General features: G+C 42.9%; 1 protein-coding gene and 1 long non-coding RNA gene across 2 annotated transcripts; both read left to right on the top strand.

Moving 5' to 3' along the window:
• The first annotated feature begins 22 nt into the window (after positions 1-22).
• efr3bb (EFR3 homolog Bb (S. cerevisiae)) lies at positions 23-13,771 on the top strand. Its single transcript, XM_077710764.1, has 23 exons — positions 23-227; positions 4,182-4,258; positions 4,701-4,828; positions 5,189-5,339; positions 5,927-6,048; positions 6,113-6,262; positions 7,070-7,204; positions 7,506-7,584; positions 7,781-7,916; positions 7,994-8,155; positions 8,408-8,519; positions 9,189-9,240; positions 9,344-9,516; positions 9,598-9,673; positions 9,739-9,900; positions 10,138-10,269; positions 10,361-10,428; positions 10,494-10,621; positions 10,680-10,771; positions 10,899-10,947; positions 11,950-12,056; positions 12,153-12,202; positions 12,290-13,771. Exons 1-23 carry the CDS (start codon positions 140-142, stop codon positions 12,393-12,395), a joined length of 2,535 nt encoding a protein of 844 aa, XP_077566890.1. The 5' UTR covers positions 23-139; the 3' UTR covers positions 12,396-13,771.
• LOC144189718 (uncharacterized) lies at positions 915-4,050 on the top strand. The gene is made up of 2 exons (XR_013324964.1): positions 915-1,227; positions 2,635-4,050. It is a non-coding gene; the product is annotated as an uncharacterized LOC144189718 (long non-coding RNA).
• Positions 13,772-13,804: the final 33 nt, after the last annotated feature.

The raw sequence follows: 13,804 nt of genomic DNA, 5'->3' as shown, positions 1-13,804 counted from the left end.
GAAAAGCTGTCGGGCTAATCGCTAATCTCTCCCGTTAATACCCTCACGGTAAATATTAATAACTAGGGCGACGTCGGTAGGACCGTGTAGTTTTTCCCTCGATATTTCTATCTGTTAGGAGTAATTTTTTTGGGGTATCATGCCCTTGCCCGCACCCGTAGACGACCCGGTCTCGCCGAGACTGTCATTGGACTGTCGCACGCTCCTCGACCATCGTGTTGGAAAGGGTGAGTGCGGGGGTCTTTGTTAGTTTTTTTGTTAATTAGAAAAAAATAACTAAATAATAAAAATAGCAACTCCCTGGCACTTTAATGCAAAACATAATTTCTGGGCTAAAAATACACCTACAAATTTCAGGATAATTGTGGAAAATATGTATATTAGGGCTGCCCTATTTGCAAAATGTAGTATATTCTAATGATAAAAATGTATTTAAGAAGATAAACTCAAGTTCATTACTGTTTTACTTAAAGGTCATTTTGTCCAACAAATATGACTAGCTCATCACTAACTACTGTATTTCTAAATATAAATATAAAACCTCCCAAATAATGACTTATTGTTTGCAGGTGTCGCTATTTTTATTATGACTTTTTGTATTTTGTCAAAATAGCTTGTGACTGACATCACAAGGCCAACAATTTTTCCCTCCACGGACTAAACCAAAATCGCAATGGAATAGGGGGGGACAGAAAGTCAAGCAGGAAGCATAGCAGGGGGTTGGGGGAGGGGGGGCTTGCGATGGGGGGGGGGGGGGGGGTTCACGATGGGGGGGGGGGGGTGGGTTCACGATGGGGGGGCATGACGAAACGGGGGGGGGATTGCGTGGGTGGAAATATTTATATGCATTTTTCTAATTCCTCTTCATCTGCAATGTGGGTTATGCAAAGCATGTCTGCTCCTATTGGTTTCATGTCATTTATTCCCCTTTTTTTATCGAGAACAAGCAGAAAAACCCAAGGTCATCCCAGCACGCTCCCGTGACGTCGCCTAGCAGCCCCCCGCCCCCCTACTTCGTGCTTGTGTGTAATTCATGGCATCGACGCAGCCCGTGGACCAATCACAACGCGCGTTCCGATGCCTTTTAGCTCAGAGCACGTGCGCACAGGCGGGCATTAATCCCCCCAAGTGTGTGTGTTTTTGCATTTGTGTGTGTGTTCTCAGCACGGTATTGTGAGTGAGTGAACCCGCTGGAAAGCGGCTGTCCGGCGTCACCTTCCATGTACGGTAAGAACCAAACGCGGGTAGCGTCAAATGTGGGAAATGGGAGATTGGAAGCAGCCGGTTTGGCCGCATTCCGCCGGCAGACTTTCACGTCACGACTCAAATGTTTGATCGTCAGCTTTGATGAAGGAGATGTATATTTCCGGTAATATTTTTTTTTCCTCTCGTTAGCGTTGCGGTCGCTCCGACGTCTTCACACAAAGTAGTCGAGCGCGAACGGGCGCCCAGAAACAGATGGCGCGTGTGTGTATCTGCCGGCCGTGTTTACCTCCTTTATTGGCGTCTTGGGTTTCTCGGGTGATTCATTTTTCCGACGTTTGAATTGAACTGGAACGGCCTGCTTTGAGAAGTTTACCACGTCGATAAAACGGCGCCATCGAGGGCCCTCGTCTGATTTTCCAAACAACTTCCCTCGGGATAGGGGTTTCAAACGCGCAACCCGCCGGGTTATTTTGTCTGATGGCGACTTTGTAGTTCATTTAGACCTTACATATGAAATGCTGTCATTTTTATCAACAGGGGTGCCGGAGAAGCAGATGTTCTTGAATTCTTCTGCTCTTTGCTCTCTTTAAAATCTCTGTCTTGATTCTTGATTGCAGATGGCGACAGGAAGTCTCGTTTGATCCCCCCACGCCGTTTTAGCCGGTCTAGCCACTTCCTGGCATTATCATCATCATCCTCTTGACTTTCACTGGCTTTGTAGCTTCCCACAATTCTCGCTAATGTGGGATAAAGTAGCTTTTTGGGGGGCCAGAGGGAAATTATGATAAAATGGCGGATGTATTTTTTAAGGTTGGGAAACTTTTAATCTCCACTAACAGCACAAACTACAATTGATTGCAATGTGATACCCAAAAATACAAAATGTATAAAAAATATTGAGACATTTCCTCATTCTACAGAATGGTAAACTGTCCCAAAACTTGTGACCGCTAGTGCCCTTTTTCTATCCTTTTAGTTTTTAGATATAAAGTTGTATAATAAACTTGTAATACTACTTATAGCGAGGTCGCATATCATAGCATTACATACAAATAATACACTTTACGCGAGCTTGAACGTGTTTGCAATGTTGATGCACAATTAAATTAATGAATTGCGTTAACTAATTTTCTAAGTGGCCCACTTAATTCACCCGGCCTTAACCCCGCCTCCCTTTAGTATTCCCCTAACGTTCCTAGCAGCCCTCCATCTTTGATCCTGATGGGAGAATGTTAATCTTGCATTCCGTGAGGAAATGGCCGGTGTAATCTGTTAATGTCGGCGAGATAAAAATAGCCTGGTGATTGGCCGCTTGCTTCCAGGGGAGCGACCCCCTTCACCACCAGCTATGTCTATGTGACATAGTTAGCAGTATTTCCAATATTAACCCTTCAATTTGCACAATCTGTAGTCTGGTTCTCTTTACAGATTTACGACTTGACTGCACACTTAAAAACGTCAAAGAGAAATGTAATTGCATTAGGTCGCCCCATGAAAAACGACCATCTCTCCAAGGACTGGTCGCTAATCCGTCATTCCAAGAAAGTCTGCAGAAACTGCATTCGATTCCTACCATATTTTATTCCACGTGGGTTTCCGATATTTACATTTTTTTTTTGCAATCCCCTTATGTGTCGCCTCTAAAGCCTTTTTCCCAGAATACCCGTTTTTTTTTTTCTAGCGCTGGCTGGCAGATTTACGAGGGACAATAAGAAGCTTTGGGCCGTGACTCATTTCTTGCGTCACAAAGCGACCCTCCGTTCTCCGTCACTCGTCCTTTCCTTTTTTAAAAGGATCTCCTTTTTCTTCGACCTCTTCTCCCGGAGTTGAATTAATTTATTGTCCGACTGCTCAGCGGGATTCCTCCAGTTGGAACTTTTCAAGGGTGGCGCAGAAACGAGAGTCTAAGAATAGATTCGAGAACTTCGTCAAGGCCCAAAACCGTCTCGGGACTGTTATGTTTTTGGAATAATTGATTTTTTTTGTCCTGTACGAATCTATACTTGACATTGTACAGTAATCCCTCGAATATGGTGGTTAATTTTAATAATAATAGCAGAATATTGAGGGAAAACTAGCAGTTTTTAAGGCAATTACAGTGAAGTCTTTATGTTTTATGGTTTTTGTTGCATTTTAAAATGAGTAGTGAAACCTTTACAATGATATTTTTTCCTTTTTATTGTAATTTTATTTGAGTGATTAGCATGTTGGACTTTTGCAGTTCTGGGGTTCTGGGTTCGATCCCAGGTCGGCCCCATAATATGCAAGCAATTCAATTCAAGCTAGGCTATTTATATGCTAATTACGATGATAAGGGGTTAAGAAAACAAATGTTATTTCATCTGACAGATGGCTAATGACCCGATTATTTTCCATGATGCATTTACAGCGTTTTAAATTACCCACTACTTGATTTTTAAGGTTTGATTGACGCTTCCAGCCCTCCCAATCAAAACAGATCAGTCGTCAATGGCAGCCAACGACTCAATATGGTTTCCTGATTACCTGTCTACAGTCAAAGCCAACCGGACTATCCGCTTCCGACGTATGGAAATCCAAAGCCCGGGAGAGAAAGTCTTGATACTGAAGGCCGTTTGACCTGTTCCAACTGTTTTTTTTTTTCAGGAAGCAGGTGCAACAACATTTTTTTGTTTTTGGCAGCGTACCCAACCAGTTTTTTTTAAATTCCTTTTGCCCCTCATGAGTCATCGTCGGCACATGAGTCCTTCAGGCAATCCACCAATCACTTTCTCCCAAAAGAACACTGTTTCCTCACCAAGGTCGTCCATGTTTGACCGGGAAATTTAAAGCGACAGCGCAGATATTAAACTGATTAGGATTGTATTGCTTTTTGAATAATTTTCCCTCAGTGTTGATTTCTGTGTCAAGCAAAAGCCTTTTTTAGCAGAGTTATATTTATGCTAACTTTCCACTCTGGGAGCATTTTAAATTAATTTCTGCTTTTATTTTTTTAGGGGTATGCGGTTGTTGCGGGGCTCTCCGGCCTCGCTACAAGAGGCTGGTAGACAACATCTTTCCGGAAGACCCGGAGGTATGTTTTCTGTCCACTCACATTTTCCCATCTGGCAAAGATCTTAATTGAACAGCTCAGCTGAATTTACAAATGTAGACTAACAAATGCAGGGTGAAAGCAAAGATCTTATCTGTGGCGAAAAAGCCAAATGTGCAGAAAGTTAGTGGATTTGTCAAGGCCTAAATTGTTTGAACACGTTGCACATTGCACTACTTTCCTTGTCAGATCTTTGGCCAAGGCTTCCCAAACTGGGAATTCGTCTCATTTCCGTTGCTTTGACAACTCCATTTTTCTACTCCATCTTCAATTAGTTTGCTTAAACCGCTTTGACGGCAACTGGAACAAACAGGATTTTTATCACCATGTCGCCCTGTGGTTTCTAAAAATATCACTTTTTTGACAAGAGATGACAGCGGTGTTTATAACTGTTTTGAAAAGTAAATATGTTTCTTTCTTTTAGGATGGGCTTGTCAAGGCCAACATGGAGAAACTGACATTTTACGCTCTGTCGGCGCCGGAGAAGCTGGACCGCATCGGGGCGTACCTTTCTGAGCGCTTGTCAAGAGATGTGGCGCGCCACAGATACGGGTGAGCGCCCCCTGTCAGAGTACACCTCCGCACGTTTTTTTTAAAGCCGGATATATACTACCAAAATAATAGTATTTATTGTTTTTGTAGGTTTGTGCTTTTAGTTTTGAAGTTAAAAAATGTCACTTCAAAAAGTACAACCTAGCCATACAGTGCTAACTTAAATAATTGAATTAAATAATTTTGTAATTGATTTTTTATTTATTAATTTAATTTATTTAACCCCAGTCTCAGTCTGCAGAAGGTCCACATTGTGGATTTCCAGTGTGGCTCCAGTTTTTTTTAACTAGGTCTACAATGTCTTCTGTGTCTGTCTTGCTACAACAACCAAGAAAACTTAACTCTACAATTTTTTTCCAGGTATGTGTGCATCGCAATGGAAGCGCTGGACCAGCTGTTGATGGCCTGCCATTGCCAGAGCATCAATCTATTCGTGGAAAGTTTCCTCAAGATGGTGCGGAAACTGCTGGAATCCGACAAACCCAGCCTGCAGATCTTAGGAACCAACTCTGTAAGATTCCTTCACGCATATTTGCAAAAACTTTTTTTGCACTTCCACAAAATTAAAAAAACATTCTTAGGAGTGACTCTACTTGGAAATTTTTCAATTTTCACAGCCATATTTGCTCCACATTAACCACGATATCCAAAGGATTACTGTATTCTAATCATTTGTCAAAAATGTTATTTAACAGTAATGGAGATAGACAAAATGTGGATACTATTAGCACAATTTACCACTCTGTTTTATCCCATTTTTGCTCTGCTACTTTCAAGCCAACTCCAGCTTAACTTCATAAACAAACGACCACACCAGTTAGCGTTTTGTTCAACTCCCACCCACCCACTCTTAGTTTCATAGGCCGGCAGCCTCAAGGCGTTCTCCACCGAGACGCAATAATTCGACTAATAGAGACGCTAACGTGCTTAAATTGAGAACAGACAAGCTGGCTTGACTTTTCCAAGTAGCTTTAAAACCATTTGGATTCAATGCTAACATATATTACAGGCAGAGGAAATAGCTGAGGATGTTTGCGTTATTGCTCATTTCCCCTCACACACACATGCATTCTAATCACTCCCCACTGTTCTCCTCAGTTTGTCAAGTTCGCCAACATCGAAGAGGACACGGCGTCCTATCACCGCAGCTACGACTTTTTCGTGTCGCGCTTCAGCGAGATGTGCCACTCGGGTTACGAGGACCCCGACATCCGCACCAAGTGAGTCGGTCCGAGAAAACTAGGGAACGTGGCGACGGTTAAATCGGATTTGTGGGAAATTCAGGATCCGGATGGCGGGCATCAGGGGACTCCAAGGCGTGGTGAGGAAGACGGTCAATGACGAGCTTCAGGCCAATATCTGGGACCCTCAGCATATGGACAAGATCGTGCCGTCGCTGCTGTTTAATCTGCAGACTCGCGAACGTGCCGAGAGGTGAGATTTTGTCAACGGGCTTAGTAACGTATTTTGCCGTTTAATACAAATATTAAATGATTTTTTTCTTTAACAGTGAAATTCTGGGAATAGCTGTTGAATGTTAACCTGTTTATTCTAACTAGTTTTATTTGTATTTTATTTTTTTGATATTTTTCCCCAGTGCCATGGAACGACAAGAAACAATTTCCTAAGAAAATCTGACCCGCAAATGTTCCCACAGAATCAATTTTCCTTGCTTTTTGACTTACAACAAAATACTGTAGAGACAATTTGTACAATGCCCTTTCAGGATTTTAGCGCTCCTGCAAGGTTGGACGCCACGCAGCAGGACAGATGACAGCATGAGCTACATCATGAATAATGTAGTAATCGGCCATGGAGCGACTGACGATCATAATAACACCTCCATTTTGAACTACGCTAATCATTTCAGAAGCTTTAAAGCACAACCCTAGAAGCTTATTTTGCTAATTCCGCCCAAGAATGCTGTTAATCGTACTCAAAATGTGTCCTATTTGGCTTTAAGATGTAAAATATGAATGTTCCCCTTGGAAATCTAGCCTTGGGCCCTCAATTCTTTCCTCCTCGGAACGCCACGCCACATTAGCGTTAAGCTACGAAAAGTATTTAGTATATTAAAAGCATGTAATCTTCAGGTGTTTTTGGTTTGGAGGCTTGACACATGGATATGGTTCAACTTTGCACTCTTTGCGAGGAGCTATGGGCTATTTGTCAAAAGTTTTACCTCTTTTCCAACCTCATGTCTTCCACATGTTTTCTTTCTCCTCCCTGGCCCACGACCAGTCGGTCCCCCTCTCCACTGCAGGCCTCGGACAAGGAGAAAGAAAGCCCCATCGAGCTGACGGAGCGCTGTTTCAGGGAGCTGCTGGGCCGAGCCGCCTACGGGAACATTAAGAACGCTGTCACTCCCGTGCTCATGTAGGTAAACCTCCCTGGCGGAGACCAATCGTTCCGTCTACGAGATGTCCTCGGCTACTCTCCGGCTTGGAGTCCCTACTCGATTTCCCCAAGCTTCAATTTCCTCCTCATTTCCGTTCTTGTCAGGAGCGATTTTCCCATCCGTCACGTCTCGTTTTTTTGCCAAAATGACCTTGGTGGTTTTTGTAGGAAGCACTTTTTGCCGTTTATTAGCCGCCCTTGTCATGCTGCGCCTTGTGGTGATTGTTTAGCGAGTGTATAAGCCATTGAATGTGTCTTTTTGTTGTGTGTGTCCCTGAAGGCATCTTGACAATCACTCACTATGGCAAGGAAAGACTTTTGCTGTGCGCTGCTTTAAAATCATCATGTATTCAATTCAGGTAAGGGCAATATTTTTGCCATAATATTGAATATTTGCAGGTTTTTTTTAAATTAAAACAAAATTTTATTCATTCCTGAGTTATCTTGAACAAAATCATTTTCTGACCAGATGACATCAAACTGAAAATACACCCTCCATTTTGTATTAAAAACATATCGTGGACATTTGATCATCCATCTCATTTGTCATTTCAGTCTCAGCACTCCCACTTGGTGATCCAGCAACTTCTGGGCCACTTGGACGCCAACAGCAAAAACTCCGCCACCATCCGAGCCGGAATAGTAGAAGTTTTGCTGGAAGCGGCGGCCATTGCGGCCAGCGGTTCCGTAGGTGCGTGGGCTCTGTTCTTAACTCACTGTCATCCATTGTCAGCTACAGATGACCAATTTTTCTCTCCCAAATGGCAGGTCCCACCGTGTTGGAAGTCTTCAACACGTTACTCCGCCAACTCCGTCTCAGCGTGGACTACGAGTTGACCGGCTCGTACGACGGCAACACCAACATCGGAACCAAGATCATCAAAGCTCACGAGGAACGGCAGCTCCAAGAGGCCGTCATCAGAACCATTGGTGAGACTCCACTGCTTCCAAGTGGTTTGCACTTTCTTTCCATTTTTTTCTGGGAATCTTTGAAGAAATCCAGATGATTTATAATGTGGGCCATCCATAATTGCTTTTCTCTGACTTAAGTCATACTTTGTGGACCGCCCAAGTCTGGAAATGTCCCCAAATGCTTTCGGCTTCTTCAGGATGCTCCAGATGACATTAGACATTGATGTTTTTTACCCCTTGAATTTGAATCTAAGGGTTTCTCCCTTTCAGGTTCATTTGCCAACACTTTGCCGACCTACCAGAGGTCGGAGGTCATGCTCTTCATATTGGGGAAGATTCCCGTTCCGGGTGTACACCCATTGCTACCTTCTTCAGGTTCTGGGTAAGTAAATATGTCCCCAAATGCCATATTTGACACACTTTTCTGTCTCCAGATTAGCCAACGATTGTTTTCACAATGTATTTTTCAATTAGGGTGATATACATTAATCTATTTTTTCTAAAGTTAAGAGTTTTAAGCTAATGCTAACCATTGGCCGCTAATAAAATGAAATTCCTCCGCAGTGAGTGAAGTGCCGCCCGCATTATTATCCTGTTTTGGTGGAAATATTGACATCACGTCATAATTGCTACACAACTACCACAAACATCGATCAATTAATTCTTTGTGCTCTCAAACTCAAAGGCTTTTATTAAATTAAAGAAATATGCGGGTAGATATCCAATAAGGGAGATCTATAATCGTCACTATCTTAAATGGGACAATCGTTAATTGTTTTTATGCCGAAAGAGATAAACTGGTCGTTTTGAAGTGCCAAGGCATTTTCTGGTAGGACTCTTTTAGGGTTTTGATTATTTATGTATTTGCGAAATGTTCGGCAGTGTCGTCATTTTGGCGGAATATTCCAAGAAATTGTACGTTTTGGTTCAGGAATTTAGGGATTAATCTCCTTCTCTGTCATCAATTAAGACTCCAAACAATAAATGACCCAATCACAACTGTATTTTAAGTCAATTTCTTAATCTACTTTCTGGATTTTCTCCGTTTTAGGCCTGAGGGTACCAGGATGATCCAGGTCATGTTACTAAAGTCCTTAGTACAGGTAAATATGAGATTAGTAATGGGCGACTTGACGGGATATGTTATCAAAACTCAACCATTTTCTGTAAATGACCAATAGTTAAGTTACACATTGATGCGTTCAGGTGACGGCAGGTTTCCAGACCACCAACATGCTAACGGCTCTCCCGACCTCCTTCCTGGAACCCTTACTGTCCTTCTCCTTAACGGAAGACCCCGAAGTCCGGCTTCTGGTTCTCCAAATCCTCCTCAGTCTCATCGACAGACACGAAAACAGGCCCAAGTTCTCCAACATCAGGTCGGCTTAAAGCGGAATTCAGCATTGAGTTTTTGAGTTTTGCCAAACCTGCTAACCTATGTCTGATTTGGAACTTTTTAGTATTATCACAGATATTTCCGTGCTCAAACTTAAAGTGGACAAGTGCTCCAGACAGGACAACCTGTTCATGAAAAAGGTAGCGGAATTGACCTTTTGCAAAAGTCATGCTTACTATAAGATATATTTTTGTTCTATTCCTAGCATGGACAGCAGCTTTATGGACACATCTACCTGGGATGTAAAGAGCAGAGTAGCGGCCGCGAACACTACGAGAGTCTTTTCGCTCTTCTCGGTCTTCTCAGCGTGGAGCTGGCTAACGAAGAAGTGGTGGTTGACCTTATTCGCTTGGCGCTGGCCTTGCAGGTATTGATGGGATGGCCTAGTCATCAAAAAGAACTATTGAGTAAAAAAATAAAACTCACTAAATCATGCTACTTTTAAGCAGAGCTCAATTTGTCGAGTTTCTTCAGTACTTGGTGACTCATTAAAGTCTTAAAGATGAGTTGTGTAGACATTTACATTGTGTGTGTGTGTTTAAGGATGGCATCCCACAGGGCTCCTTACTTGATCCACAATTTTTTTTTTTAATATTAAATTTAGGACCTGGCTCTGTCTACCGATGAAGCGCTCCCCGTTTACAACCGTTGTGCAGTCCACGCGCTGGCCGCCGCTTACCTCAACCTCATCTGCCAGCTGACGACCGTCCCCGCCTTCTGCCAGCACATCCATGAGGTCAGTACATTTTATACCTCACTCACAAAACTCCTAACATTCTCTACTATCTCCTGTATATACAAATTTATACTATTATTTCCTCTTGTAGGTGATTGAAGCCAGACAGAAAGAAACTCCTCACCTGTTACCCGAAGACGTATTCCTGGACGACCCCAAGTAGGCCATACCCATGTCCCTTTCCCCAGCCTGGCTCGCCGTTTGACGTAAAACCTCTTTGCCAGGCTCCCTTCCACGCTGGATAAAGTGGAAGGCGACGTGCTATTCCTCCAGTCCAAGATCACGGAAGTCCTGGGAGGCAGCGGTTACAACACGGATCGACTGGCCACCCCTTACGTCCCTCAGTCCACAGGTGAGGAAAGCGCCGACTTGCCATTCACCATAGTCCCTTAAAACGCCATTTCCCATAGACGTGGACCGGCTCTCCAAAAGAAAGAGCATCGGGGAGACCATCTCGCTTCAAGTTGAAGTGGAATCTCGAAACAGTCCGGAGAAAGAAGAGGCAAGCAAACCCACCCCCCAAAAAAAGGCCTTTCGACACCACCATGTTACAAAAATATTGACTCCTATCATGGTGTTCTGCATTCCTATGCCAACTGCAAATTTGACATCTGGCTGTGTTTTTGCAGCGGACCCCGGCTGAGGAGATCACCTTTGAAACGCTTAAGAAAGCCATCGGTATGTCCGTCCATCACTCCACACTCGGTTTAGAAAAAAAAACATTAGCGATACCCATTTGCAAGTCGCTCACCAGCCCGTCGGACCACCTTAACTAAAATGGGAAGCATCTGTTAGGCATTTTACACGCGCTCCTTACCGTTTACGTCTACGGGATTGTTTATCGATAATGTGACCTTAACGTGGTTCATTTGATTTTCATGGCTAACTTAAAGTTTTGTAAAATAGACAGAACTTTTGTCCCAAATTGACAGACTGGCGGCATTAAAAAGATTAACATTTTTATTCTGCTCAGCCTCTGTCAAATTAATCTAGATACATTTGTACAGAAACAAAAGGAGACATTTGCAAACATCTGCCTTTCATTTTGCAAACAATGCTTAACATTTTTGTTGTTGTTGCTGTTTTAAGACATGGTGACCATCAGAAAACTAATCAGGAATTGAGGAAATGCGGTTAAACATTTGTTTCAATACTTTACCCTTCACTAAAATATCCTAAGCCAGATGGAAAAACCTTCGATTACAAGCTGATATGTCGATGACATATTTATCTCTTAAAGTCCAGCCCATCTGTTTTCATTCTAGTGAAAAAATAAATTGGTCCCACGGTTGCATTTAGGGAGTGCAAGTCATAAATCACCGCACCATACGAAGCACTGGTTGAAGCGCCGAGACGGCCGACGCTTGGCTCTCAGGGCGACCATCTTGTTTGGCCGCAATAACAACAACGGAAACAAGAAAGAGACGACTTAATGCTAACAAACCTCGGCGGTACTTCAAAATGGCCTCGTTTGAACCGAAACGGCAAAATATTCTTTGTTTTCTTTCAAAACTTGACAATGTGTCCCTTGTCATTTGTGGTTTTTCACTAAAAAGCAGGGATGAGCAAATAATTTCCAACTCCAACCAATAAAAAGGACAACTTTTCTTCAATTTGGCATCATATACACTATTACAGCCCCACCTGACTGTGTCTCATCTCGTTTTTGTCTCCCTCCAGTGGACAGCGTCGGTATGGAGGAACAGGAGAGAGAGCGAAGGAGGCTAGTGGTGGAGAAATTCCAGAAAGCTCCCTTCGAGGAAATCGCTGCCCACTGCGGCGCTAGGGTATGAACAAAAAAAAAAACTTTTCTCTTTTATTTTTAATCCCTCCCCGATGTCGGTCTCAAGTGTCGTTATTTTCTATTTTTTTTACTTGAACAGGCCACCCTGCTGCAAAGCAAACTCAACCAGATCTTTGAGATTACCATCAGGCGAGACACTTTTCTTTTTATTTATTTATTTTTCCTCTAAAAATGGCATAACTAAAAGGCCAATTTCCATTTTTTTCCCTTTTTTAGACCACCGCCCAGCCCGTCGGGGACCATCTCATCCGGGTTTGGCCAGAACCAGACTCGCTCCATCCCCATCTACGAGATGAAGTTTCCCGACCTGTGCGTGTACTGAGGTTAACTTTTCCGTTTTTGGGGTAAACAGAAGAAAAACACACCCAAAAAATATGCCCCCCAAAAAATACACTTTCCCCTAGTCTGTTACGTAAAAGTCTTTCGGACATTCTTCGTCCTCTGCACTGATTTTATTCGACCTAAACCTAACGTGCGTCGCCATCGTTTTAACCTTATTTATTACTCTGTGGATTCATTTTTTTTTTAGCAATGTCTCCCCACAGCTATAAATGTGTACATACAGAGAATATAACTCTTTAAGATGGTGTATATATTGTACAGGAAGTTAAATTGGAATTATTACATATGGGCAGTCCTAATTGAGCTAAAAATAAGAGCGCGTTGTTGCCATAGTGTCCTGACTCACCACGTGGGTTGACGCCTCCGAAATGTCAGGGGTGTTTTTCCTTCTACATAAAAGCCGTTTATAATACGTGTGCAAAAAAAAATAAGCCGTTAGTCTGACAGCTCAACAAGAAGCGATTAATGTTTTTGGAAGATTTTAGCATGGCGGCTAACAAAAATCTCATGAAACGTGCTTAAAAGGAGATCCGTCTTATTAAGCGGACCACCACAAACAATAGATAAATGATTTTTTTTGTTATTGAAAACATGAAAGACCCCCCCTCGAAAGAATGCTAACCATGTTAGCATAACAAATTAAAAACACAACCCCCAAGTTAGCAATTCTTCTTGTTTTGGGAATTTAACAGCAACAACTTTCATGAACAATTTCAAGTTTATTAACAATCCCCAGACCTAAACCCTATCATAATTAAATCTCAATCATTTAAAGTAAAAATGCCAAATATTCTTGCCTAATGAATTCCAATGTTGGTGTTCTGTCCTTTTTAAACTAATTCAAGCGTTTTAAGCCAATCAATCCATCGTCTGGACTTAAACCCAATCGAGTATGTATTTTTCCAGGCCAAATCGAGTGTTACCCGACAGCCAACGACCGTCCGTATACGTGTTTAAATCCCCGTTGTTGTGGTGCTACGTCAGTCCGTCATCTGTCAAATCGGTGGACGATTTCATGCGCACCCTCGTCCGTCCCCAGACGGAAATCTCTCCCACTTGTCCCCCGAACCGTCTCTCTCGTGTGGGTCTTCCCCCCCCCCTCCTGGTGTAGTTCTGGTTAGCTCCGTCGACAGCCTAGCTAGCGCTCGTGTAGCTCCGAGCCTCGTTCCGTGAACTTTGCACTTTAAAAATAACAAAATAACTAAACGGAGGACCCCACCAAGGCAGCTTTGCTTCGTTTCGGGACGTGGATGGGTAAAAAAAAAAATGCCTTAGCGCTCCTCCGTGTGTCCTATTTGACGTTGCATGCTCATGTGATGTGTTAGTTCTTTAATAAAAGTTGCCGGGCAACCACCATCTTGCTTTGGATTCCTCTTTTCTTCCCATTTT

The sequence above is a fragment of the Stigmatopora nigra genome, chromosome 2 (genome assembly GCF_051989575.1).
Source record: "Stigmatopora nigra isolate UIUO_SnigA chromosome 2, RoL_Snig_1.1, whole genome shotgun sequence".
Taxonomy (NCBI): Eukaryota; Metazoa; Chordata; class Actinopteri; order Syngnathiformes; family Syngnathidae; genus Stigmatopora; species Stigmatopora nigra.
The sequence above is the reverse complement of the archived record's forward strand: the minus strand, read 5'-3'. Positions and strand labels throughout refer to the sequence as shown.

What these genes read in the sequence shown, in the direction of transcription:
- efr3bb (XM_077710764.1), top strand. Translation starts at nt 140, where the DNA reads ATGCCCTTGCCCGCACCCGTAGACGACCCGGTCTCGCCGAGACTGTCA. An exon ending in TCTGCCAGCACATCCATGAG is followed by an intron (nt 10,270 to 10,360) that starts GTCAGTACATTT and finishes TTCCTCTTGTAG; the next exon opens with GTGATTGAAGCCAGACAGAA. An exon ending in GTATTCCTGGACGACCCCAA is followed by an intron (nt 10,429 to 10,493) that starts GTAGGCCATACC and finishes CCTCTTTGCCAG; the next exon opens with GCTCCCTTCCACGCTGGATA.